This window comes from Dermochelys coriacea, chromosome 23 (assembly GCF_009764565.3).
Source record: "Dermochelys coriacea isolate rDerCor1 chromosome 23, rDerCor1.pri.v4, whole genome shotgun sequence".
NCBI lineage: Eukaryota > Metazoa > Chordata > Testudines > Dermochelyidae > Dermochelys > Dermochelys coriacea.
In genome coordinates, this window is record NC_050090.1 from 12,717,647 (window position 1) to 12,740,553 (window position 22,907).

Consider the following 22,907-nt stretch of genomic DNA (forward strand, 5'->3'; position numbering starts at 1 on the left):
CGGGGCCCCGATTGCGGCGACTCTGGGCCCCGATCTCAGTGACTGTGTGTCTGGGCAGTGCCCGGCCTGACGGGGCCCCGATCACGGCGACTCTGGGCCTGGGCAGCGCCTGGCCCAACGGGGCCCCGATCTGCCCCCGTATCTACTGCAGCCAATTGTTAAGCATTGGGGTCCCTGCCCTTCCCTGCAGGTGTCGTGATCCCTTTACATTCACGTCCAGGAATTGTTCCGAGGAGGGGGCTAGGAAAGAGGGCAAGTCCTTCCACCCACAGCCACAGCATCTCTGAGCACCTTACGCCAGGCAAAGGGGAGGGGAGCAGCGGCCAGGAGACTGGGCCCCAGGACCGCTGGGCTTTCCTGAGCCCCTGGGGTCATCACGCTCAGGGCCAGGGGGACCACAGTGAGCATCGAGCCTGACCCTCTGGCTCTCACCCGCCAGAGAACTGCCCTGAAATCAGCCTAGAGCGGATCCGCTCTTTTCCCAGATGGGCCAGGCCACAAGCCTGGGGAAAGAATTACTCTGTTAAAAATTGACACCCTGTTTCCTGGCCGGCTGGGGCTAGCTTCCCCCTTGCAGCCCTCAGCTCGGGGTAGCCCGTTAACGAATACTGGGCTGTCAGGCCGGTGCTGAGAGGCCGGGATCAAGCCACCCCTGAACCGTCTCTCGGTTCCGCTAAACCAGGGTTGGGAAAACTATGGCCAGTGGGCCAGATCCGGACCCTCGGGGCTTTGGATCTGGCCTGCGGGATTGCCACCCGGAGCCATTCCAGGTAAGTGGCACTGGGCCAGAGCCTGCACCCCAACCCCCTGCCCTGAGCCCCATCATACATCCCACACCCCTCCTCTGCCCCAATCCCCTGCCCTGAGCCCCTTCGTACACCCCATCCACCTCCTCGCCCTGAATCCCTTCCTGCACACAGCACCCCCCTCCCACACCCTGCAACCCAACCCCCTGCCCTGGCCCTAAATTCATGGCCCTGCATACAATTTCCCCACCCAGATGTGACCCTCAGGCCAAAAAGTCTGCCCACACCTGTGGTGAACACAGGCAGCTACAGGAGGTTCTCCAGGCCTTTCATGGGGTCTGGGGCTGGTCTCCAACCCCTCATTTCGCAGCCCCTCCGCAGGACCCAGACACCATCATCACGGGCATTTCTAGGGCAGGGGGCCCTTTACCCAACTGCTGCCTCTTTCCCTTCCCCTCAATTTTGTGATCCAGTTTCACTTTCCCGGCAGCCGAGCACCCACCTGCCCATCAGCCTTGAGCAACCGCCAACCCCTGCCCGGTGCGGCTCCCGGTGAGATTTCGAAGAACAAAGCCCTGCAAATGGCCGCCCTGGAGCCAGCTGCAGGGTGAGGGCAGGGGGTGTGATGCCCTGAGAATTGGGGGTGGTTCCAGCCAGTGCCTGCCTCAGTTTCCCCATGTGCTGCAGGATGCACAAATGGGTTAATGAAACCTGTGGGGCAGTGCAGGAGCCGTGGGGGTGGGACCAAACTGAACCCCCACCTCTCTGCCAAGAAGCCTGCCTTAACACCCCCACTTTGCCGCTGACTGGGAGCTGCCCGAGGTAAGTCCATGCCCCAACCTCCTTCCTGCACCCCAGCTCAGAGCCCCCCTCCCCGATCCTGAACCCCCCATTCCCAGTCCCACCCTGCAGGGCTCACCCCTGCACCCCCTCAGCCCCAGTTCTTTTGGGTCACAGGCATCGATTTTCTTCAAGGGGGTCGCCAGAGAAAAAGTCTGAAAACCACTGATCTAAGTGGCCGTCCTCCATAGCACCCTGTGCCTCAGTTTGCCCCCAGCTATAACCAAGGGTAATAACTCGCCCTTGGTCTCTCTCAGCCATGGAGGTTGGGAGCTTTACCAGCACCAGGGGATTATATGGTGCCAGCGGTGGGCTAGACAGCACTGAGGAGGTGCTCTGGGTGTGAGCCGCTGGCTAACGGAGCAGGGCCGAGAGCGGATAGCAGTGGCTGATGCATTGGTGTGTGGCTTGGTGACACCCCCGTCTGGTGGCTTCAGCCCCATGGCGATGACAACCTACTATAGCTACGCACACCCAGAGCTGGCTCCCAAGGGGCTGTATGGGATGGTTAGAAGAGCACTTGCTCTTGATGGGGATGGACAGCCTGTCCCTACGGGCACCTGGGTCCTCCTCCCACCCCAACACCTTCGGGTAAGTTACAGCGCCCATGTGCCTCAGTTTCCCCGCCCCCATAGCCTGCCTTGTCTCAATTGTAAGTTCTTTCAGGCAGGGATTTCTCCCACTCTGCCTGTGCATGGCCTCAACCTCAGCGCCTCTCTACCTGGACGGCAGCTGGCAGGATGGGGCACGCCCCTGATCCCAGCTCCCAAGGGGTCCCCAGTCTGTTTCAGCAACTCAAACACCCCCCCATTCCTGGGCATTCACACCCTCCATTCCAGCTGCCCCAGAGAGCCGAGCCCTGTCTTGGCAGCGCCGCGTGGAGACAGACACAAGTGGGCGGACACCGGGGGATTGGAAAAAGTGTTTAATTACCATGGGAAATAAAAGGGGGGGGGGGGGAGGAAGACACTCCATACGCACACTGAGGGCCGGAGGAGGAAGGGGGGGAATAACAGAACAGGCAGGGGTGGAGGAACAAGGAGATCCTTCTCAGCCAATATGCAATGGCACAGAGAGAAAGGCGCGAGGAGACGTCTCTACTACGGAATAACCATTACTGGCAGCCGTCGGCTGGGGGGCCCTCAGGGGCCGGGAGGAAATCAGGAGGAGCGGGGGGTCTCTTTTTGGGGAGGGGGGAGAAAACAATTGAAAAAAAAAAAAAAACAAAAAAAAAAAACCATTTTGGCCATAAAATAGAAACCCGCTGCATGGCCGAAGGGCCGGCCCGGCCCGGCGGCTACCAGAAGTCGCGGCGGTGGTAGGAGTCGGGGTCGCAGTACTTGGTGACCACCACTCTGTTGGCGAACTTGCGGCCGGTGAGACCCTGCATGGCCTTCTGGCAGTCGAAGACCGAGGTGAACTCCACGAAGATCTGGGGGGGTGGGAGGGGAGGGGTTACGGTGCCAGCCAGACGTGGAGGTGAAGGGGCTGAGGTTGGCGCTGTCCCACCCCAGGCGTCCCCCCTCCCCTGCTGTATGCACCAGACCCCACTCCCATCCCAGAGCCTGGGAGAGAACCCAGGAGTCCTGGCTCCCAGCCCCCCCCCCCCCCGCTCTAACCCACCAGACCCCACTCCCATCCCAGAGCCTGGGAGAGAACCCAGGAGTCCTGGCTCCCAGCCTCCCTTGCTCTAACCACTAGACCCCACTCTCCCCCCCCCAACCTGGATACGTGTGTGGGTGGGTGGGTGGTGGGAGGGGAAAGGAGTGAACCCAGGCATCCTGACTCCAAACGGCCCCCACAACCAACCGCTCCCCTCCCAGAGCCAGGGATAGAACCCGTGCGTCCTGGCTCCGAGCCTCCCGCCCACCAGTCCCCACTTCCACGCACCTTGCCGCAGCCAGGCACCTCGACGCCGTCGACGGGCCGGGGGATCTCGATGGATTTGACCACCCCGTACTTGCTGCACTCATCCCGCACGTCCTCCACGATCTCCTCGTACTCCTCGTCGTCGAGCAGCTCCTCGGGCAGCACCATGTTCATCAGGCACAGCACCTCGGTGGGGTGCCCACCCATCTGCACCTGCGAGCTCATCAGCCCAGGCACCTGCAGCGTCACCGGGGTCTGGTTTATCGTGCTCTGCGGAGACCGGAGGGGGAGAGTTGTGCACTGGCCCCAGGAGCCCCTTCCCAGCCAGACCGCCACGTGCTCTGGCCTGCTGATCCCGGCCTCTGACCTCACCCCCAGTGCTGAGATCTGAGGGAGGCCGCCACCCCACCCCTGGGGGCTCCGAGAACCTCAGCCCTTGTGGTCGAAGGCTGGATGCTGCCTGCGTCTGCCGGGAGCCTGAGCCAGTCGCTCTTTGGGGAGGAAAAGCAGGGCCTCCCCATCCTAATCAACTTGGAAGCCTCATGAGGCACCTGAAATCACCCCACCCACGGCCTCTCCAGTAAGATACCCAATGGGACCTCTCAAAGATGGCCCTGGCACCCCAAAACAACACGGGAGAATATGCAACACGTTTTCTGTTTGGGGAGAGGGGAAAGGAAAACTGCCCCACCCGTTCTAGGAGCATGGGAATTGCTAGACTAGATCAGACCAAAGGGCCCAGCTAGCCTGGGATACCAACCCCGCTTGCTCTAACTCACTCCCCTCCCAGAGCCGGGGAGAGAACCCAGGAGTCCTGGTTCCCAGCCCCCCTGCTCCAACCCACGAGACCCCACTCCCCCCCCGAGCCGGGGAGAGAACCCAGGAGTCCCGGCTCCCACCTCCCCACTCACCAGCGTGGCGTTCTTGGCTCCGACGCTGGCTCTCTGCACCAGCAGTTTCTTGTCACCCAGTTGCATGCCGTTCAGCCCGGCGATGGCCTTCGAAATCAGAGGGGAAATGAATCTGGCTGCTCCCAGCGCCGGAGCGGGCTGCTCCTCCCCCCGGCCCCCCGCTGCAATCAGCACAGACACGAAGGGCGACGGACAGACGGACGCGCGCGCGCGCACACACACTCACGCAGCTCTCCTCTGCCCCCGGGGCGCCTGGCCTACGCAGCGAGCTGGTGCTGGGAGGGCAGGAGCGGCCGGCTCCGAAGGCTCTCCTGCTCTCCCCCAGGGGGCGCTGCGTTACCTGCGTCTCTGAAGGCCTCCTGGGCCGTGGGCACACAGCCAGTCCGACCAGCAGGGGGCGCTTGGGCCGGGTGCCAGCCACGGACGCCCCCTCGCCAGGCCGGCAGGGGAACCTCTCGACCGACTGCACAACCTCGCTGCATCTCCCCACACAGCAGGGGGCGCCCCGCCCCCAAAAAGCCGGGAGCAGGGCAAGAGTACAGACCGCCTGGGGACGGGGATGCTCAAGACCAAGTGGAGGATGGGGAGGAGGGGGCTGTGGGGACCCAGACAGGCTGGAGACAAGAGGGGGGGGGGGCGCACAGCACAGTGACTCAGTCAGGTTTGGGACAGGAAGTGGAGAGGGGGCACAGCCCCAAGAGACAGCCTGGGCACAGAAGTGGGGGGTGGGGGAGGCATGTGCCCAAAAGACAGGGTGGCACAGTCAGGCTGGGGACAGGCCCAAGTCAGGCTTCTGACGGGGCAGGGAGCGCATGGAGGTCCAAAACACAGGCTGGGGACAGAAGTGGGGGGCGCCGCGGAGGGGCAAAGGACAGGAAATGGTGGTGGGGGGCACAGGCCTAAAGGACAGGCCAGGGACAGGAAGTGGAAAGGGGGCGCAGGTCCGAAAGACAGGCTGGGGACAGGAAGGGCTGGGGGGGGGGGGGGGGGAAGAGAACCACAGAGACCCAGACAGGCTGGAGACAGACTCAAGTCAGGTTTGGGACAGGAAGTGGAAAGAAGGGTGCATGGACAGAAGGGGTTGTGGGGCACAGACAGATTGGGGACAGGAGGCGGGGGGCCAAGAGCAGGCTGGGGGCAGGACAACACACACACGCACCCTCTCGCAACTCACCCAAGCGCCGAGGTCTCGCGCCCAGCATGCACCGTTAGACCAGCTCTTTCTAAGCCCTCCGGGGGTGGGGAGAGGGGGGAGAGAGTTGGGGGAGGGGTTATGAAGTTACGCGCATCTAAGGACCCTCTCTGTGGCAGGATGCCCCTCTCCCGCCAGCGCCGGGGCTGACTTTTTGTGGGGGGCGATTTGAAGGGGCGCACGGGGGCGGGGTGGTTTGGTTGGTTGCTTGGTTTTTTGCTTTTTTTTTTTTTTAATCCAAAAAAATACATTAAAAATAATTATATATATACTTGCATTTGAACAACTACCGCTGGGAATGCAGCGCACAGAGGGCCCCTGCTGTTACGGTTCTCTTCCTCCTCCTCCCGCTATAACAAAAAGCACAGCGGGAGAAGAGAAAACACCGTTATATAGAAAGTCCGAAGAGATTTCTATAAGGCTGCAACCGACGCGGGCAAGTCAGGATCGGCGCTGGAGGCAGCTGTGGCTAAGGGAGGAGATTTCCCGGCCACAGCGGGATTTGATGGGGGGGTTTTATTTGGAGAGGGGGGGATCTTACCGGCTTGCATGGGCAGAGCAGAGCTGGGGTCTTCGGATTGGTTTGTGGCCGCTGTTCGGGCTAAGATTGGGGAGAAGGGGGGAAAAAGGGGGTGGGGGAGAGAAAACGAGGCGATCACAGCGACGAGGCGCGGCCTATGGGGGCCCCCGGAGCTGTAAAGGAGAGAAAGGCTGGCGCTCCCTAGGGGTGGAGGAAAAAAATTTCACCTGCTCAAGGAGGGGAGGAGGAAAAACCAAACAAAAGAAAACCAAAAAAAAAAGGAGAACGCACACACCCCCACGGCTGGCTGGGCTGGCGGACGCAGGCCCCTCGGAGGGCGGCAGAGCTGCGAGGAGAGGCGGGTGGAGGAGGGGGGAGTTGGGAAGTACCTGGTCTGTGACGTTGATGTCCACGTACTCGCAGAAGGCGTAGCCTTTGGACAGCCCGGTGGCGCTGTCCTTCACCAGGTTGAAGGCCTTCAGCGGCCCGAAGGAAGTCAGCAGCTCCTTCACCTGGGGCAGACAGGGAGGGCAGTTGAGGCAGGCAGGCAGCGAGGACTCCTGGGAGACTGGGCACGTCCCCCTGCCTCAGTTTACTCTCCCACTCTGTCTGCTCTTTGGGGCAGGGTGGGCTCTCACTGCGTGCCTGGGCAGCACCCAAAACGACAGACTCCCCTGGGCTTTGGCTGCTGCGGGGCACCTGACATGATGCTCCCCCTTCATCTCGGTCGTTGGATACCCAGGCAGTGCCTGGCAAGGGTCTCTCTCGTGGCTAGGCGTGATGAGCGTTGAACGCCACCACTGCCGCCTGCCGAAATTCAAAGCCCTCCCCAGCAAAGATTTCACATCATCCCCACTCTTGGAGGGCAGCTCTGGCTCAAACCAGAGCAGATGGGTGTTGAGGGCCGGGATATGCGGGCTGAGAAGCCAGCAGGCGGGAGCTACTTGCGGGGAAAAGCCCGTTCCCGGTGCCCCGTGGGGCAAATCGACTCCGGGTTGACCTGGGCATTGTCAGAGGGAGGCTGCCCGCTGCCCTGTGCTCACCTGATCGTCGTTCAGGTAGTTGGGCAAACCCCCGATGAAGAGCTTGTGAGCTGAGTCTGGGACCACGGTGGACACGACACCTGCCGCGGGGAGAGGAAAGGGAACAGATGGGGGTCCCACACTGTCCTGCACGCTCTGGAGCAGCTACAAGGCAGTCACGCCCCATGAGACAGCAACGCAGCCCCTGCTCGTCCTGCAGAGCCACCTTTGTGGTGGTCCCTGTAGGCACAGGCCCCGCACCCCCGTCCAGAGGGGCCACATCCCAGCATCGGACGAGGGGTCCCCCTATAGCCAGCCCCTGCACCCCAGCCCAGAAGGGCCGTGTCCCTGCACAGTGCGAAGGATCCTGCATAACCAGCCCCCGGTGGACTCTTGGACTCAACCTTATCGGGGGCATATGGTCCCTCCCTCCAATTTCTCCAGCCTCCCTGATCCTGGGCTCCCGGGCCCTGCTGCCCCACACCCAGACAGGCGTACGTGACGATGCCATGCAGAACGTGTCTAGGGAAGGGCTGGGCACCTGGGTAAACTGATCTCCCTTGTCCCCGTGCCCTCTGGGAGAAGGTGCAGGCCTGCTCACCCCTGTTGGCCCCACACCGGGGCTGGGGGGCTACTCACCTGGCACGTAGACAGATGGGTTCTCGGACATGCCGGGCAGCGGCTGATAATCATGGGGGCGACGGATCTTCAGCGACTGCCCCTGGAAGATGATGCCGTCGAATGCCATGGCCTGGGTGGTCTCGTCCACAGAGCGGAACTGCAGGAGAACGGGGGAGGGGAGCCGATGAGGGACACGGACGCACTTAATGCGGATGCATGCCACAGCCCAGAGCCCCTGCGCTCACGCAATCCACCAGGATCTGGGGGGGGCCCCCCCCGAGCGGGACTGCTGCCGACTGCCCACCTAACCCAGTCTCCGAAAACGAGCCAAGGTACGCAGGACCCCTGTTGTGTCAACTGCCTTCTGCACCACGCCCCCCACTGGCCATGTCCGGAATAACCTGGCCCTGGAAGGAGCGCTATCCCAGCCCATCGCTAGGGGGGTGTCTTAATCCAGGCTCTGAGCAAAGTTTTGACCCAACACCCCCTACCAGGTACACACAAAACCCTCTGACCTGGTTCTTGAAGTCTAAGCTTTGTGACCCGGCTGGGAAGGATGGGGGGGTGCGGCTAGAAGCCAGGTGCATGCAGGGGATGTGTGCGGTTAGAACCCGGGCAGGAACTTGCCCACTTTGCAGTGAAGACGCGGGCTAAGTCACGCGAGTGCTGATAACCCTCCAATGCCTTCCCACAATTCCCCTACAGGCCAGACGAGTTCCAAATCCTAGAACATCTCCGCACAAAGACCCCTGGAACCCGGGCCCAGCCGCGCAGGGCAACGCAGCACCACAGGTCCAGCCAAGTGGCCCGGCTGCTCACACCCAGGCTAGCTGTCCCATGCAGACATAGCCTTAGTGGTTGGTTGATGCCCCGGGACAGGGTGGGGTGTCCGCCACACTAGAGCGGGTGAAATGACTTCAACTCAAACTGATTTTCCACGGAGAACAGGGATTTTGGCAAAACAAAGTTTTGCATGAGAAGCGCCTGCTTCCTGGGGGAGAGAGAAACATTTTGAGACACAAAACCCAAATGCCCCAAAACCAAAATATTCCTATTTAACACTGGTATAGACTCCAGGCAAGCCAACTCTGCTCATCTCTACAAGCTGGACTTCATCTCCCTGGCTGTGGTGCATCATGGGACTGCGAAGATGCACTGCTTTCCAAATCCAAGAGGATAGGGCATGGTGCACCATGGGAGCTGTAGTTCCCTTGCCTCAAGCCCTTATTTGTATCTACAGGCTTTGGTCCCTGCTGGCCAGACTACGTCACTCATGGAGCAACACAGCCAGGGACTCCCGTAATGCACTACCTCCCCTCTCCAAGAGGGCACCCAGGGTGTATTATGGAAGATGGAGACCAAAACAGGTGGCCCAGGCTATAGAGGAGAATGGGAGCATTAATCACCCCCTGAACTACAACTCCCATGAGGCAAAGCAGCGGCCTTTCAGCATTGAAGTATTTCAGTTTTCTGCCAGAATATTTGGGTATCCAAATTTTTGCTGAAAAATAGAAACTTTCCAGGAAAGAGGAAACATTTTCCCCTACTGGCTCTGGATCACACTCCTTCCCTTACACACGGCAAATGTTCCATTATCCCTGCCAACGTCTCATCCTCCCTCCAAATGTTGAATGGATCCTGGCCTCAGTCCCATCATGTGGAAAGGAGTTCCACCGGCCCCTGGTGGGGCCCAGCTTCCCATTACAGGCCCCTTCAGCCAGTAATCCCACTGCCATGCTGCCCCAGAGCAGACCACTAAGTCCAGTATGCTTCCTGCCCTGCTAGGACAGACGAGATCCAGTCCTGCATCCCGCGCTGCATGGGCAACACCCACCCATAACGCACTATGGCCCATGGTGCAATCTTCCTCCTGTCCCTGCTGCAATCAAACACCACCCTGGAGCATGGACTCTACATTCCCTTTCATAGACTCCCAAGTCCAGAAGGGACCATTGGGATCATCTAGGTCTGGCCTAAGCCCAGACAACCTCACCTGGTGATCCCAGAACTGATTCTACAAGCTATTATGAAACCAAATTATTAAACAGGCAATTTGTGAGCACCTGGAGGGTAACAGGGCTACAAGAAATAGCCAGTATGAACTTAGCGAGAACAAATCCTGCCAAACCAACTTAACTTCCTTCTTTGACAGGATTATTGGCCTACCAGACAGGGGGACACGGCAGACCTGAAGTATCTTGATTGAGCAAAGCTCTGACACAGTCCCACATGACATTCTCACAAGCAAACTAGGGAAAGGAGCTCCACATGAAATTCCCCTAGGGTGGGTGCACACCCGGTTCAAAGACCAGCACTCAGACTAGTTACCAATGGGTCGCTGTCAAACTGGGAGGCTGGTCCGGCAGGGGTCAGTCCTGGGTCCAGCAATAGGCAATATTTTTGTTAGTGACTTGGATAACAAAGTGGAGCGTGCGCCTATAAAATCTGCAGATGAGACTGGGCAGGGAGGGGTCACCAGCGCTTTGAAGGTTAGAATTCCAAACAACCGTAAACTGGGTCTGAGATCAACCAGACGAAACCCAACAAAGACAAGCGCAAAGTGCTTCCTTTCGGAGATGGGGCACCAAAGCACAGCTGCAAAATGGGGACTAACTGGCCAGGGGGGTCGCACTGGCTTCCAAGGGAGGTTTTTAAGAACAGGTTGGACAAACTCCCATCAGGGACGGTCTAGGGACACTTGGTCCTGCCTCAGCGCAGGGGGCTGGACTCGATCTCTTGAGGTCCTTCCAGCCTGGTATTTCTGATTCTGTAACTTCGGGGGGGGGGGGGGGGAGACTCGAGAGGTGCTTTCAGAAGAAGAATCCAGTCTGAATTTCAACCAGCCGAGAGATGGCAAACCCATCCCAACCCTAGGTCAATTGCACCAATGGTTTATCCTCCTCCCGGCACCCCAGAATTTGTCTCTTCATCTTCCTGGTCCTGCCTCTTTCTGCTGGACTGAAGGGTCCTCTGCCAGCAGAAATCTCCTCCCCAGGGAGGTGCTTGCAAGCTGAGGGCCAATCCACCTTTGAACCATCTCCAGAGAGACTAAATCGACTAAATTTCTGCCATCTCATTACAAGGCAGGTTTCCCAACCCTCCGATCTTTCTTGTAGCTCTTTTTCTGCACCCTTTTAATGGGATCAATCTCTTATGAAGTGGGGACACCAGAACAGCCCACAGGGGATCCAATCTGGCTCTCACTAACGCAGAAGGGATTCACAAATTCTATTACCAGAGAAGGACCACTGTGATCATCTAGTATCTAGTGCATAACACAGCCAGAGAATGTCCTCCAAATAATTCCTGTTTGAACCATGGCAAATTGGTTTGAAAAACAGCCAACATGGATTTCCGGTGCCGGAAATTCCACCCTGACCCTTGGTAGTTGGCTCCAGTGGTGAATTCCCCGCACAGTTAAAAATGTATGCCTTATTTCCAGTCTGAATGTGTCTAGCTTCAAATCGGCAGACGTTGGAGCAGGTAGACCTTGCTCTGCTAGACTAAAGAGCCCAAGATCACATCTCTGTTCCCCATCTAGGTTCTTAGAGACTGGATCCAGTGACCCCTTAACCACCTAACTAAGCAGATTGACCTCCTGGAGTCTCTATACAGAATGTTTTTCAGTCCCTGAATTGTTCTCGTGGCTTTTCTCTGAATGCTCTCAAATTTAGCAACATCCTTCTGGACTTGTGGACACCAGAATCGGACAATTGGGTATGTTACAGGAGCGCTGAGGAGCCCCAGGGCCTCATCGTGCCAGGCGCTGTACAGACAGAACGAAAAGCCGACTCACCTCCAGGAAAGCAAAGTTCTTGTCCTGATTGATCTGCACAGCCAAGACGGGGTTGCCAGGGGCCTGGGTCAGGCCACCGAGACGCATCTGAGCATTAAAGAAATCCATCATGGCCTCCTGCAGAGAGACAGAGAGAGGGGAAAGAAGCAATGTAGGACAGCATACCAGTAGGCCCGGAATTTCAAATAGATAGCAAAGAGCAGGTGGGAAAACTGGAACAGCCTACTTGCCTTGCGTGATGGTAGCAAACTTTTGTGCTACGAGGGATTTCAGCCCCACAATTTTCACTTTAAAAAGAAATGGAAACAACTTTTTGATCTTGGTTTTTTGCTTGAGCGAGAGTCAAATTCAAATAATAAGAAAGAGAGTACTTCCCCTACTGCTATCTGGAAGGGGAGCTGGCCCCGGTTGTTACCAGGTAGGACAAATTAAACGAAAGGGCTCGCAAGTCACTGGAGCGGAGGATGTTAAAACCACATCAGCGTTCCTGTTACCACATCCAGGAGCGAAGAGGGCAAATAACTGAGACCCAAATTGCACTGCTCACCGGGTAAGTAGAGAGACCCGTCTGTATGTGTCACAGAGACAGAGACCTGAGCCCACTCGGGACACGTGCAACTTCCAACAGCATTCACGGACACAGTCCCGGTTCCCCACCCAGGCACCCCCAGGCCTCCTTGGCTTTCAGGACTGATCTCCCCCTCAGAGGCTATCATGCAGCTGAGGGAGCGGTATACCCTTCAGCCACCTAGCTCAGGCAGTCGGCCCCACAGTGTTTGCCCCGAAGCCGCTTATGTGTTTAGCTGCATGGCATCAACCTCGCTCCATGGATTCTGCTCTCCTTTGCTGCTAGCACTGCCCTGTTTTGGAGAGAAAAGTTATATCTTCCGGCGCTCCTCGACGGGTCCCAGATAGAGAGAGAGAGAGAGAGAGAGAGTGTGCGGGCGACACATGGACAAGAGAGAGCAGCAGCCGGGCTGCCGAAGCCACCAGTACCTCAGTGATGCCGAAGGGGATATTTCCAACGTAGAGGCGGCGGGCCTGTCGGGTCATCTGGCTGCCGACCACCGGGACCGGGGTGGGGGTCACGGCCAATCCGTCGGGGGTCATGGTTGGGAGGAGAGCTGTGGCTGGAATCTGACCCGCGGCTAGGAGAGAGAAACACCAATCCACACATTCAAAAGCCAATTTCCCCGCCCCGCGCTGATGGGGAGTGGGGGGCAATGGGGCAGAGAGAGAGCGAGAGGCCAGGGGCGGTCAGCAGAGGTCTGCTCCCTGCTTGGACAGAAGGCACCTAGACGGGATAGATACCTTGCATGGCTTTGTACTGCATGGGAGTGATGTGCTCGAACCCGGGCGGTGGCACATCCCAGTACTTGCGGATCTTCTTCTTCTTCTCATGCCGGGGGGAGCGGCTGCCAAGAGAGGAGAGACGCGTCACCGGGCAGGACGGGCAAGGTTTGGCCTAGGCTAGGACGATGGATTCTACCCCACGAGGTGCTTTGATCCAACTCCAGCCAGGATCACCACTCAGGATTTGGGGAGAGTTCCCAACCCACTAGCTCTGCCCTCTTTTTTGGCCAATCCTGGCAGCAGCTTGAGGCAAGAGCCGAGAGCCTAGACCAGCAGGGCGCAGCATGGAGCAGCCATGCTCTACCGTTGCCGACACAGAATCCCTCCTCCCTGGGGATAAGCCAATCCCTCCCATGCCTCAGTTTCCCCACCTGGGATAATGGCACTCACCTCAAGGGGCCAGCGAGATTTAGAGGTGACCTGCAGAGGGGAGGGGGAAAAAAAAAAGTCAGGTTCATGCCCTTTCCTGCTTCTTTATGGCCGCTGAAAGGATCGTTCAGAGATTTCATTCCTGCATTCGCCATTCAGAGACTCTGGGGGTGATTGGAGAACTGGCTAGGTCAGGGCATTACAGGAACACCAGGAGAGACACCTGATTCACCAAACAGGGAAAGGAATCTTCTGCTGACTTCCCCAAAAAGCCTGACGCTTGGTTCAGAGATCCCTGTCAAAATTCCCCTTCCAATTAAGGGCAGAGCAAGTGTCTAACGCACTCTCCGCACAGCTCAACCAGGGGAGCTCCAGATGTGTTTACTCCCACACCCCAAACAGGCTTACATGGATGTCCTGTCCCACCCCGAACCCCCCCAAGAATTTCAGACCATGTTACAGGACCATTGCCATGTTTTATAGGCTTTATAAACAGCCGGAATGGCTCTGGGAGGCAGAGGACAGCGCCGGCTGGCGGTAACGTAATCAGGGGAGGGCCCTGGCACAGAGCTTCTGGGGTGTTAATATCGGCTGCGGGGTAACCCAGTCAGCTCCTTTCAGGTCTTGCTGAACCTAACTGCGTCCTGGCCCCGGCCTGTCAGCCCACCAAAGGGAAAGGGCTCTGTGGCAGCACACGTGGGACTGCAGAACCCTCGGTATGTGCTGCCTGGACTCCTAGGGCATGGGGCCCCCCCCATAGCTCCTGGCAGAGAGGAGTTATGTCTGAAAATGTCCCCCAGAGAATGGCCAGTGGGGGATACAGAGAGATATCCTAACGGCAGGAGGGTAGAGAGAGGTAAAGAGATTTATTCTCTCCCGACACATATACAGGTCACAGAACAAGTTACTGCAGAACCCAGGAGTCCTGGCTCCCAGCCCCCCTTCTCTAACCACTAGACCCCACACCTGTCTCAGAACTGGGGATAGAACCTGTATTCCCTCTAAGCTGCGTAGCCGCCCAGGAATCAATCAAGTGCCGCACTGATTAGCAGAGCCGTGCACATTCAGCGGTGTGGACTCGCTGCGCCCCTCAACCCCCAGCTGCTCTGCAGCTGTGTTGCTCCTGCCCTCTGCCTTGGAGCCCCTGGCCAGCTGCTCGCGGGACCCTCCTGCTAGCTGTGCAGAGTGGGGAGGGGCACTGATATCAGTGTGTCCCTCTCCCCCTGCCCATGTACCCCATCTCCGCAGAGCAGGGGAGGGGGGACAGGGCTCAAGAGCAGAAGACCTGCTGCTTTCCAAATAACCAGCTTTCTGGTGAGTGAGTGCCTTAAAGAGAGCACACGGATCTCTCAGAGACTTCCCCAGCAGCGCTCTCACACACACCCCACAGTCTCTGGGTCTCTCTCTCTCTCTCCCCCTCTCTCACACTCTCTCACACACACACACAGAGTCTCTGTGTCTCTATCACACACACAGTCTCCGTCTCTGACACACTCACCTCCCAACACATACTTGTGTTGTTGCTGTTGTTGTTAATTCTTGATTCTTCCTGCAATGCACATATAGTCTCTGTAATTTGACTCTTTCAAAGTGTGTTATTTTTGTTTGTTGACTGGTCTATGCATTTCATCATTTTATTTCTCTCTTAGCCTTACATTTAATTCTCTGAGAACAGTGAGTTCTAAAATGCCTAACCTGTCCTGGCTAGAGTAATTATCCCTATGGGAACTTTTTAAAAATATATTCTCTCTAGGTTTTTGTGTTTGTACTGGTGGTGCTCATCCGCACATTACCTGCACATGGATGGAAAAAAATTAGAGGGAACACGGGATGGAACCCAGGAGTCCTGGCTCCCAGCCCCCACGGCTCTAACCCACTAGACCCCCTTCCCTCCTCCCAGAGCTACAATAGAACCCAGGAGTCCTGGCTCCCAGTTCCTCTCCCCCACTCTAACCACTAGACCCCATTCCCCTCCCAGAGCTGGGGGTAGAATCCAGGAGTCCTGGCTCCCAGCCCCCCAGATCTCTTCCCAAGACCAGCGCTTGGGGCCAGCCATTCCCCCTCTGACTCCTCGAACCAGCCACAGCACCAGTGAGGAGGAGCGGTGGGGGGGACAAAGGGTTTTGGGGTTCAGCCTGCCCCTCCCTACCTGCGTCGCCTGCGGTCCCGCGAGACGCTGCGCTGGTCTCTGTTGCGCCTCTCCCGGCTGCGGCTGCGGCGCTTCCGTTCGCGGCTCCGCGAGCGGCTATGGCTGCGCTTCCGGTGACGGTTCTCCTTGTCGCGCTCTGCGGGGGGAGGGCAGGCAGGTTAGCAGGGGACGCATGAACCCCCGTCCCAATTCTCAGTGTCCCATCCACCCCGCAGCTACTGATCTCCTCACACGGGAGCCTTGGCCTTGCCTGGCTCCACTGGAGGTCCAGTTGCAATGACAGGCTCCAGTTTGCCTGATGCAGCAAGTGAGAAACTCCAGCTCCCAGCATGCAACACTCCCTCCATCTCAGAGGGGCCACCAGCAAAGACTCCAGCTCCAGCCATGCCACACTGCAAGGCATGCTGGGAATCGTAGTTCTGGGGGTTGCACCGCTACACTTTGCCTTGTGATGGAGGTGGCACAAGTCCCCTAGGGAAACCAGCCAGGCAGACAGCCACAAGGAACCACAAAGCCTTCTATCCAAGGAGCGTCCCCCCACACCCACAGAGCAGGGACAGACTGCCCTAGATGCCAGGATGCAACCTTGATGCCAACTCTCCCCTCGATGCCACCTACCATGCAGCCCCCCCGATCCATTGCTCCCCCTTCTGCCTTCCCCCAACCGTCCCCACCCGATCCATTGCTCCCCCTTCTGCCTTCCCCCAGCCGTCCCCACCCGATCCATTGCTCCCCCTTCTGCCTTCCCCCATGACCGTCCCCACCCGATCCATCGCCCCATAGGAGCACCAGACTAAATCCTCACACGCCCCATGCCTGCTGGGCTGGGTAAGACTGGCCACTCCCCACTGATCGCTGCTTTATTGCCCCCAACTGGGAGGGTCTCCCCCTCGAATCCCAGCGAGAAGAAAGAAGGCCACATTTAGATGGCAAAAGGGAAGGCAGCAGAGCCTAACTGAATTAGGCACCAAACTAACTTTGTAAACCTGACCCAACAGAACCCAGCAGTGTGGATGCCCAGTTCTCCTCCCCCACTCTAACCACTAGACCCCACTCTCCTCCCAGAGCTGGGGAGAGAACCCAGGAGTCCTGATTCATACGCCGGTGATCTAACCACTGGACTTCGCTGCTTCATACACCCAGGCTCTGCTGTTTGCCATTGCTTTTTGCCCTGTCAATGTGACATTGAACGGTGCCTCTACCCCAGAACCATAGCTGTGTTCTCCCCCACCGTATCTTGCTCTCTAAGCCACAGATTCAGTGCCCCCCAGCTGCTTTGTGGGACCCCCCCAGAACGAACCTCCTGTCTGATTTTAGGAAGCGCCGAGGAGCACCTGCCAACCCCTTCTCAGCCGATGGGGGAAAAAAGGTCAGGTTTCCTCTTTTTTTTTTTTTTAATAGCCTCTGCCTACTAGAGAAACTATGCTTCGAGGGGAGACTTTAAAAAGGTTTGAAGGTAAAAAATAAGGCACTATTCAAATATACCAGCATAGGGCTCTTGGTGCTCCCACCTGCCCCATAGCTTCCCAGTTACCCCCACAGCTCTCCTCTGGCCCCCTGCCTGCTCCATAGCCCATGTTCTCCCAGCCATCCTCTTCCCTCCATGTGCCCCATAACTTCAGCCCCCCATAACACCCGTTCCTCCAGACTCCCACCTGCCCCATAGCTTCCCAACCCCTCTTTATCCCTCCCTGCCCCTTAGCTCCCCTTTGCCATCCTCCCCCCCCACAATGCCTCAATTTTCATCACCAAAGAGGGAGTGGGAAGGACTAGACAACCACCAGGGCTGTGTTTCTCAGGTGTCCCTGCAACAGGGCCCCAATCCCAGCTCCAGTGGTCTTGAACCCCACCTTCCTTCACATCCCAAAGGCTCTGCAGGGTTCAGTTTTACAATGGAAATGGTCTGAGCCAGGAGGGAGCAGGGGGCCCAGGCTCCAGAACAGAGCAGGTGCCGGCCAGGGACCAGGCAAAGAGCCCACAGCTGTGCTAGGAGGGAAAACAAAGGCTGGCGTCATGGGCCGGGCTGTACAAAGCCTTGTTTGTGAGGACTGATCTGTTGATGCAGCCATGTGCATGGGAGAGGAGGGGGTTAGATTTCTCGGTGGTGGCAGGGGGGACAGGCTTGGCGAGCTCTGAAACTGTGCAGGACAGACGGCAGAGTGTGAACCACCCCATTCCTAGTCCTGGGAGCAGCGGGAGGGAGTGGTTTTGGCACCTGCTTGGGAGCCAGAGCAGGGGAGGGGTTTCAGCTCAGCGATAATCCACACTCCCAGATGTGGGTTTCCAGCCCGAGAGGGGAAGGCTGGCCCGGCAGCTAGGGCACCAGTCGAGACGCCGATTCAATTCCCTGCTCCGCCACAGACTGCCTGCATGTCCTTGGTTCAGTCACTCAACCAGTCTGTGCCTCCATTTCCCCACAGCGTTGCCACAAAGGGGCGTTGGGAGCGTAAGTACACTAAAGTGTGCGAAGCGCATTGAGATCTATCGACGAAAAGCTCTAGGTAAGAGAAAGAGATGATAGTGACCAAGTCAGGGAAGCAGCCAGAACTGCTGGGTTTCCATCTTGTCTAGAACAAACAGGGGAGAGCCCCTGGCCCACTGACGCCACAGTTCAGGATGGACGGTTTCAGAGCCAACAGGACGCGAAGGAGAGACCACCCGTGACTGCCCCAGAGGCTGTTTTGGTCAGGGGGCAGTCAAGTGAGCCTCGAGCCCACGATCTTCAGGATTATTACCGAGCTCCTGAACCACTTAGTCACGAGTTTATTGATCCCACTCGGTACCTCTGCACCTAACAAGCTGGGCCCCGTTTCAACCACAACCAGACGTCCTAGAGACTAGATTGCTCAGTTCAGCCTAGGCGGCATGACAGAGAGAGTTACCAGCGTGGCTTGATCTCGGGGAGATCAGCTGGTCTGGTGGCAAGGCAGTGAGGGGACATCTGGACTCCAGAGTTCTACTAACCACCATGTCTAGTTATGGTAATTACCTGGCCCCCAGGACCTGTGGTAACTGAGCACCTCACAGTCCTTGATATACTGGTCTTCTCAGCTGCCCTGTGCTATTGTCTCAACTTTCCAGATCACTCCCCAGCTACCACTTCTCAGCTGGAGATCTCAAAGCACTTTAAAAAGAGAAGTTGCTTGCATTAGCCCCATTTTACAGATGGAGAAACTGAGGCATAGAGATGACTTTCGCCAACACGGAATCTGTAGCCAAGCAGGGAATTGAATATGGATCCCCTAAGCACTGGGCCATCTTTACAGGACTCAACCGCCATCCCCCAACCATGCCATGGCCCTATAGATGCAGACTGTCACTCTGAAAACCGGGCTCTAGGATCATGGCAGGACTGTGTTAGCCGGGGTTGATTTTCCATCACAGGCAGCGCCTAACACTCGCAGGACAGGTACATACAGATTTTTATGGGTAAATGTCAGTACACATCTATTTCACACATACATGCACGCAAACCGACAAAAAATTCTCATCAATGATCATTGACATTTACAGACGAGCAAAGTAGGAAGAATGCTGCTTGAGAACAAGGTCCCACCTCAACGCATACCAAACACACAGTGGCGTTAGACCGTTATTGTCTGACCCACCCAGAACTTGCCACGGCCGTGAAAATTCAAATTGATAAAAATCTAAAAAATGCGCTTAAAAAACCCCTAGTTTCATGCAACTATGAAAATTTAAATTGATAAATAGAAAAAATCTTTAATGCCCATCATTTTGCACAACTGCAAAAATATAAATCAGCACAAAAAAAGGTTTACTTCCTCCAATTCCACGCAACTGTGAACATTTAAATAGATAAGAGAAAAAAAACTAAAATCCATAATTTTGAGCTACTGACAATTTAGAGAGGAAAAGTTTAAATCCCATAACTTTGTGCAACTGAAAATTTAAATGGATAAAAAGAGAAAAAAATGCTTAAAACCCCATAAATTTTCACAGTTCCTCAAAATTATGTCAGTATACAGAAAAAATGGTAAAACCCCATAATTTTTGCGCAACTGTGAAAATGTAAACAAACATAAGGAAAAAATGCTTTAAAATAATCCATATTAACCATCCAAATAACAAGAGACTCAAATTCTGCCAAGCCGAGAAATATAATACCCCACACCTCTGAGGGATTATTTATAAAGGCTTTGTGCTTTTAATAGGATGCTGGCTCTATTGGCTTCAGAACTACCCTCCACTTTGACATAAGCAAGCCCCCAAAACACGATTTTTTTGTTGTTTTTATACAGGGATGGACTTGGAATTGACTCCAGATTCACCCCAGAGCAGGACGCCCTATGTGCTTCCTTCCTAACACAAGGTAGATGATCATACAGTCACGCAAGGGGTTTTAAATCCTTCCAGGTTTTGGGCCAGAGAAACCCACCGACCCATGGAGGGGTTTTCCCCGAAGAGACCAAGCCACAGCCCCCCACTTCCTACCCAATGCTGTAACAGGAAAGAAATTCAAATCTGGCTCCTAATGTGCCCATGGCTGCCATCATCCCAGCATCCAAGTGCTGGACGGGGACAGTAGGCCTGCCCTGCCTCCCAAAATGCCCCCGATGGTGACGTGTGCCCCTCCCTACTCCTATTGGACTTATTTGCCAGTAGGGGATGTCAGTTTCCTGCCCCAAGGAGGAAAAGGGGGTGATTTGGACTTCCCTCTCTCCCCAGTCTGAGAGGCCTGAGTCTGCTGGGGTTGGTGGTGTTCCTGCCCTTCTCTCCCCCAACCCCTGCCGTCCCAGGAGGGAGAAGGGAGCACAACCACATGTTTTACCCCCTCCCCAAAGCATGCTAAGGTTAATAATGGAGCTCAGTGTCTCTGCCCAAAGGGATGCTACAGGGTGGAGAGGGTCAGGCAGGGGGGATGCCAATGGGGGAGGGACTGGCAGAAGGGGTGCAGAGGCCTGTGGGGTGCAGGCCATGTAGTGAGAGGGGCATAGGGAGTTCAGGGTCAGGCTGGTGGGTTGTGGTAAAGGGGTGCTGGTGGGGGGCTATGGGGCAGGCACTCAAGAAGTGGGCAGGGAGCTCTGGGGACAGGTAGGGGTGCTGCTAGAGAGTATGCGGAGCAGGAGTTTGGGGGCCGGCAATGCTATGGAGCAGGAAGGCGGACACTGGCAAAGGAAAGGGGAAGTGGAAGGGGGTGGAGAAGTTGGGGGCAGATAGGAGAGCTGGCTGGAGGCCTTGCGGCAGTGGGGGGCCATAAGACAGGCACTCAGATGTTGGGGGCACAGACTGGAAGGGGGCTATAGGGCAGGCTGTGGAAGAGTGAGCTGGGGGGGAAGGAATGCTGAAGGCACGGCCCTCAGTAGGGTGTTGGGACTAGGGGAACAGGAGCTATGGGGTAGGATGAGGAGCAGGCGAGGAGTGGTCTATGTGACAAGAGATAGGGAGCTGGCTAAAGATCTGTACGTTGGGGGGCTATGGAGCAGGGAATCTATGGGGTTGGCTGGGAGAGACTGGCTAGAAGGCATATAGGACAGGAGACCCATGGGGCTGGATACAGCGCATTAGGGTAGGCAAGGAACTAGGGGAGGGTCTAGGAGGCTAGCTCAGACGCTCCATGGGGGTAGTGAGAGACCTAGCTGGGAAGCCTGTATGACTAGCTACAGAGGCTCTAGGACAGGGAGGGGGAAGGGGGAGAGCCCGGGGAGGGCGCTAAGGGGCGGGGGGGAGTCGGGGGGGCACTATGGCGTTTTGGGGCGGGAGGGGGGAGAGCCCGGGGAGGGCGCTTTGGGGCAGGGGTGTCGGGGTGGCGCTATGGGGCGGGGAGGAGCCGTGGGACTGGCCCAGGGTGGGGGGGAGTCAGGGGGGCGCTATGGGGCAGGGGGGGAAAGGGGGGAGCCCGGAGGCCGGCCGGGGAGGGCGCTATGGGGCGAGGGGGGAAGGGGGAGAGCCCGGAGGCCGGCCGGGGAGGGCGCTATGGGGCGAGGGGGGAAGGGGGAGAGCCCGGAGGCCGGCCGGGGAGGGCGCTATGGGGCGAGGGGAGAAGGGGGAGAGCCCGGAGGCCGGCCGGGGAGGGCGCTATGGGGCGAGGGGGGAAGGGGGAGAGCCCGGAGGCCGGCCGGGGAGGGCGCTATGGGGCGAGGGGAGAAGGGGGAGAGCCCGGAGGCCGGCCGGGGAGGGCGCTATGGGGCGAGGGGAGAAGGGGGAGAGCCCGGAGGCCGGCCGGGGAGGGCGCTATGGGGCGAGGGGGAAGGGGGAGAGCCCGGAGGCCGGCCGGGGAGGGCGCTATGGGGCGAGGGGAGAAGGGGGAGAGCCCGGAGGCCGGCCGGGGAGGGCGCTATGGGGCGAGGGGAGAAAGGGGAGAGCCCGGAGGCCGGCCGGGGAGGGCGCTATGGGGCGAGGGGGGAAGGGGAGAGCCCGGAGGCCGGCCGGGGAGGGCGCTATGGGGCGAGGGGAGAAGGGGGAGAGCCCGGAGGCCGGCCGGGGAGGGCGCTATGGGGCGAGGGGGGAAGGGGGAGAGCCCGGAGGCCGGCCGGGGAGGGCGCTATGGGGCGAGGGGGAAGTCGGGGGGGGCGCTATGGGGCGGGCGCTAAGGGGCGGGGGGGAAGGGGGAGAGCCTGGGGGCCGGCCGGGGAGGGCGCTATGGGGCGGGGGGGAGTCGGGGGGTGCTATGGGGCAGGGGAGGAGAAGGGTAAGAGCCCGGGGGCCGGCCGGGGAAGGCGCTATGGGGCGGGAGGGAGCCGTGGGACCGGCCCGGGGGGGCGCTATGGGGCGAGGGGGAAGTCGGGGGGGGCGCTATGGGGCGGGCGCTAAGGGGCGGGGGGGAAGGGGGAGAGCCTGGGGGCCGGCCGGGGAGGGCGCTATGGGGCGGGGGGGAAGGGGGAGAGCCCGGGGGCCGGCCCGTGGAGGGCGCTATACGGCGGGGGGTGTCGGGGGGGGTGCTATGGGGCAGGGGAGGAGAAGGGGGAGAGCCCGGGGGCCGGCCGGGGAAGGCGCTATGGGGCGGGAGGGAGCCGTGGGACCGGCCCAGGGGGGCGCTATGGGGCGGGGGGGAGCCGTGGGGCTAGCGGGAAGGCCCCTCAGCGCACGCCGCGGGCCGGGCCCAGTGGGCGTTGGGGGTCCCAGGCCCGGTCCTGCCCGCTCCCCCCAGCCCGGTTCCGGCCTAGCCCCGCCCCCACCTTGCTTGTTCTCGTTGAGCTGCCGCTCGAACTCGTCGAAGTCGGACATCGCGGCCTCTGCCTCGCTCCCGCACAGGCCGCGGCGCCTCCCGCTCGGCCCCTTCCGCCCGGCGCTCGGGGATTTCCGCCACCCCTCGGCCCCTTCCGCCCGGCGCTCGGGGATTTCCGCCACCCCTCGGCCCCTCCCGCCCGGCGCTCGGGGATTTCCGCCACCCCTCGGCCCCTTCCGCCCGGCGCTCGGGGATTTCCGCCACCCCTCGGCCCCTTCCGCCCGGCGCTCGGGGATTTCCGCCACCCCTCGGCCCCTCCCGCCCGGCGCTCGGGGATCTCCGCCACCCCTCGGCCCCTCCCGCCCGGCGCTCGGGGATCTCCGGGCACCG

At 58.6% G+C, this 22,907-nt stretch overlaps 1 protein-coding gene across 4 annotated transcripts; it reads right to left on the reverse strand.

Annotated features, from left to right (window-relative positions):
* Nucleotides 1-2,496: 2,496 nt before the first annotated feature.
* U2AF2 (U2 small nuclear RNA auxiliary factor 2) lies at nt 2,497-22,692 on the reverse strand. 4 transcript variants are annotated; one of them, XM_038381138.2, is made up of 13 exons: nt 22,528-22,692; nt 15,389-15,524; nt 14,738-14,788; nt 13,261-13,290; nt 12,829-12,932; nt 12,514-12,665; nt 11,518-11,634; nt 7,740-7,878; nt 7,122-7,201; nt 6,468-6,590; nt 4,367-4,453; nt 3,477-3,725; nt 2,497-3,018 (listed from the first exon to the last, which is right to left on the reverse strand). In XM_038381138.2, the coding sequence occupies exons 1-13, from the start codon at nt 22,574-22,576 to the stop codon at nt 2,884-2,886; spliced, it is 1,452 nt and encodes a 483-aa protein (XP_038237066.1). In that variant the 5' UTR covers nt 22,577-22,692; the 3' UTR covers nt 2,497-2,883. The 4 variants fall into 4 exon arrangements, with proteins under 4 accessions (XP_038237066.1, XP_038237065.1, XP_038237068.1 ...); XM_038381137.2 differs by having other exon boundaries at nt 4,367-4,462; nt 22,528-22,685; XM_038381140.2 differs by lacking the exon at nt 14,738-14,788 and having other exon boundaries at nt 22,528-22,685.
* Between the last annotated feature and the right edge of the window lie 215 nt (nt 22,693-22,907).

Excerpts from the sequence above, each read along its gene's own strand:
- U2AF2 (XM_038381137.2), bottom strand. The coding sequence starts at position 22,576 with ATGTCCGACTTCGACGAGTTCGAGCGGCAGCTCAACGAGAACAAGCAA. Across the intron at positions 11,635-12,513 it reads TCCCCTTCGGCATCACTGAG|GAGGCCATGATGGATTTCTT; the intron begins GTACTGGTGGCT and ends GTCTCTCTGCAG. Across the intron at positions 6,591-7,121 it reads ACTACCTGAACGACGATCAG|GTGAAGGAGCTGCTGACTTC; the intron begins GTGAGCACAGGG and ends TGTCTGCCCCAG.